Raw genomic sequence first — 3,554 nt, 5'->3', positions numbered from 1 at the left:
TGCTGCGTCCAGTTCTGGGTGCCGCACTTCAGGAGGGATGTGGACAACATGGAGAGGGTCCAGAGGAGGGCCACTTGCATGATCAGGGGGCAGCAGGACGGCCCTACAGGGAGAGACTACGGGACCTGAACCTGTTCAGCCTCCACAAGAGAAAGCTGAGGGGGGGATCTAATGGCCTGTTACAAACTAGTCAGGGGACCAGTAGGAATTGGGGGAGTCCCTGCTCCCCCGAGCACTACCAGGAGTGACTAGAAATAACGGTCACATGCTAGCAGAGGGTAGATTCAGATTAGACATCAGGAGGCACTGCTACTCTGTCAGGGCGGCTAGGATCTGGAACCAACTTCCAAGCGAAGTGGTGCTGGCTCCTACCCTGGGGGTCTTTAAGACAAAGATAGACAATCACCTTGCTGGGGATGTTTGACCCCAGTACTCTTTCCTGCCATGGCAGGGGGTCGGACTTGATGATCTGCTCAGGTCCCTTCTGACCCTACAACTATGAAACTATAAAGGGATAAAATCTTGGCTGAGAATATAGGGGGTGAGCGTAACTAATATGTGGGTCCTGGCTTGACTTGGGCCCGAATTCCTGCTTCAGCTAGGACATGGCCAGTATGTACAAGACTCTTCCTCAAGCCTAATGGTAGCAAAATAAAGGGAAAACATGCTTGGGACTTCACTCCCCTGGACTAAATTCCTTTGAGCTGCGTACTAGTAACATTTTAATCCTGATGGAGCCAGTACTTTGAGACTGCTTAGTTAAGAGGCTAGTCTGTCTTCTGCAGACTGCTTCAGAGCTGGGGGGACTTGATGAAAGAAACTTGAATAAGTGTGAGTAGTGGCTTCCTCCCTAAGACTAGGTTTTGCATGCATGCATGCACTTTTTTCCCCCTCTGTCCCTGAAAAAAACTGGGGTGGTCCTTCTTGGAGAGCATCCAAAAGGCATTACCATTAATTTTGTTACATCTTCAATACTATATGGGGTTTTTAGCAAGTGGTACCAATATGGAAAATTGAACCCTTTTTAGATGCTTTACTGTTCAATACAAGGAGTAAAGGGCCAAAACTTAGCAATGCAGGTTATATGGATTTATCATGTTTACTTTGGCTACCTATCAGCTAAATGTCTCCTGAATGTCAAATATATTATACTAGCTAAAAGTATAAGGAAACTTTTGTTTCAATCCTACCCTTAAGTTCACAATCTGTCAAATATTTACCCAAGAAGAAATTACTTGCTGTGCTTCTTACAGGTAGTCCATTTACTGTGAAAATAAGTGGTGAAGGAAGAGTGAAGGAGAGTATCACACGTACAAGGCAGGCTCCCTCTGTAGCAACTGTTGGAAGCATATGTGATCTTAACTTAAAAATACCAGGTAAACTGGGTCACTCATTATTTGAGCCTACTTAAGTGTAGGCTTTCTCATCTTCTGTGGTTAGGGCTTCACTTTGTCCAAGCTCAGTAGGTATAATGTAGTGGGAAGAAATTAATCTCAAATGTTGACTTATTGGACATGCTGCTAGGGGTGAAAACAACTTATCTTAATGATGCAACTGAAACACATTACAGGTATGAAAAAGTAATATTGTTAATGTTGTCCAAATGAAGAAATAAGCAGTTTCATAGGTAAAATCAAGCACAATGTGCAGTGAGCTGGGTGGCAGCTCTGTACAAATTTGAGTTCTTGCTTTACCCACTAGCAAATGTGAGGGTAGTGTAGACTGTCAAAACTGACTAGGTATGACCAGTCTGCATCCTTTTTATCACTTCCTTGGTATTTGCAAAAAGGTGGTATGGGAAAATGGTCAGTGAGGTTCCTTGTTGAGCAGATGGCTTTTAAATACTCATTTTATACTAACAAGGTTAGATGTTTTAAAGGTTGGGCTTGGTTACTGTAGCAGTACTGTGTGTCTACTTAAATTTACCACTTCTTCTACAAACACCTTTTAAAACCGCTGTATTCTGACTTCCTTAACTCCTTTCATATTTTTTCTTTTTCCTCCCCCCTTCCCACTTTATTTCCTTATTGCTTTTTCTTAGTTGCTTGGTTCCAATTGGCTATATCTCTGGAGAAACTTTCTCACTTCTGTTACCACTCAAATTCCACTCTTATGTCTGCTGAGCTGAAGAATAATCATCAGACTCAATTGAGAAGACCTTGGTGTCCTGTTGTCATGGATGAACCAATTGGTGTCAGGAGCTGTATTTGCTCATCAGTTTGTCTTTCGGGTCCAGAGCAGCTTGATTTGCACAATGCAGGTTCTGTAAGGATGGAGGGTGTGTTTTAGCACTGAGCATGTGGAGTCAGAGGTTGGCAATGTGCTCATTTTTTAACTGCCTTGCATAAATTCGTTTAACAGTTGCCATGTTAAAAAGAAAATGTCAATAAGCAGAAGCTTAATGTAGGATACTTCCAGAGATTTTAGTAAAAGCTAACTGCGCAAACAGATTTCACTCTAATCAAGAAAAGGACTGCAAGGCCATTAATGATTAATCATAACACAGCCCTGTTTTTAAAGTGTATCAACACTGTTTTCTTAAATTCTGAAAGTAAGAAATAACTCTTCTTATGGTGAACTAATGCATTATTTTAGATGGCTTAAACAATGTTCTAAACTTGTTCCAACAATATTGGTTGCTTGGTTTGATAAAATTAATACTGCAAAATGCTGCTTTGACTCTTATATGCTTTGATTAATCATGCATGGCTTTTGCAGTGCAGTAGCAATTGAAAAATAATTTCTTGTTTCTCCCTTTGCCCTGAAAAAATAACTGTTTAGATGCTGTTAAATGACTGGCTGGTTAAAACCATAGAAGCCGTGTAAATGTAACTCTTCAAGAATCATCTGTCCTGATCAGCCATTTTTAAAGAGCTGTCTACAAGTGTGAGCAGAATTCGTAATGCCTTATTCCCCACTTTTTTTTTTCCTAGAGCAAGTGTTTTTGTTCTGCTGAACAAGCAAGGCCACAGATAACTTTCTGCTCTAGGTCTAGGCTGTCAGGCAGGACATCAGATGTGAAAATTCAGTTTTAGTATTTCCTATACCAGTAAGCCAACAATGATGGAAGCAGTGCATTCTGCACCCCTGGCAGGGAGACTAGGATCACTTGGGGTTCATAGATTTCGTAGACATTAGGGCTGGAAGGGACCTCGGAAGATGGAGTCCAGCCCCCTGCCCAAAGGGCAGGAAGTCAGCTGGGGTCATAGGATCCCAGCAAGATAAGCATCCAATTTGCTCTTGAAGGTGTTCAGTGTAGGTGCTTGAACCACCTCCGATGGCAGGCTGTTCCTCAGGGGCTCGGACAGTAAAGAAATTCTTCCTTATGTCCAGCCTGAAACAGTCTTGCAGTAGTTTATAACCGTTCGACCTTGTCGTCCCTTGGGGCGTTCTGGTGAACAAACGTTCCCCCAGGTCCTGGTGGTCACCCCTGATAAACTTATAGGTGGCCATCAGATCACCCCTGAGCCTGCGCTTTTCCAGGCTAAAGAGCCCCATAGCTCTCAGCCTGTCATCGTAAGGTCTGTTTTCCTGACCTCTGATCACGCGCATGG

At 42.9% G+C, this 3,554-nt stretch overlaps 1 protein-coding gene across 4 annotated transcripts in view; it reads left to right on the top strand.

Moving 5' to 3' along the window:
- Positions 1 to 3,554, top strand: part of FLNB (filamin B) — a 137,174-nt gene that overhangs the window by 114,031 nt on the left and 19,589 nt on the right. For all 4 annotated transcript variants that reach the window (XM_019504971.1, XM_019504970.1, XM_019504969.1 and 1 more), the window contains one exon: positions 1,254 to 1,376. In XM_019504971.1, the coding sequence (XP_019360516.1) occupies positions 1,254 to 1,376 (123 nt within the window). The remainder of the gene's footprint in view (positions 1 to 1,253; positions 1,377 to 3,554) is intronic.

The sequence above is a fragment of the Gavialis gangeticus genome, unplaced genomic scaffold (genome assembly GCF_001723915.1).
Source record: "Gavialis gangeticus isolate Ggan-Ray unplaced genomic scaffold, GavGan_comp1, whole genome shotgun sequence".
Lineage (NCBI taxonomy): Eukaryota > Metazoa > Chordata > Crocodylia > Gavialidae > Gavialis > Gavialis gangeticus.
This window is presented reverse-complemented; position numbering and strand designations above follow the sequence as displayed.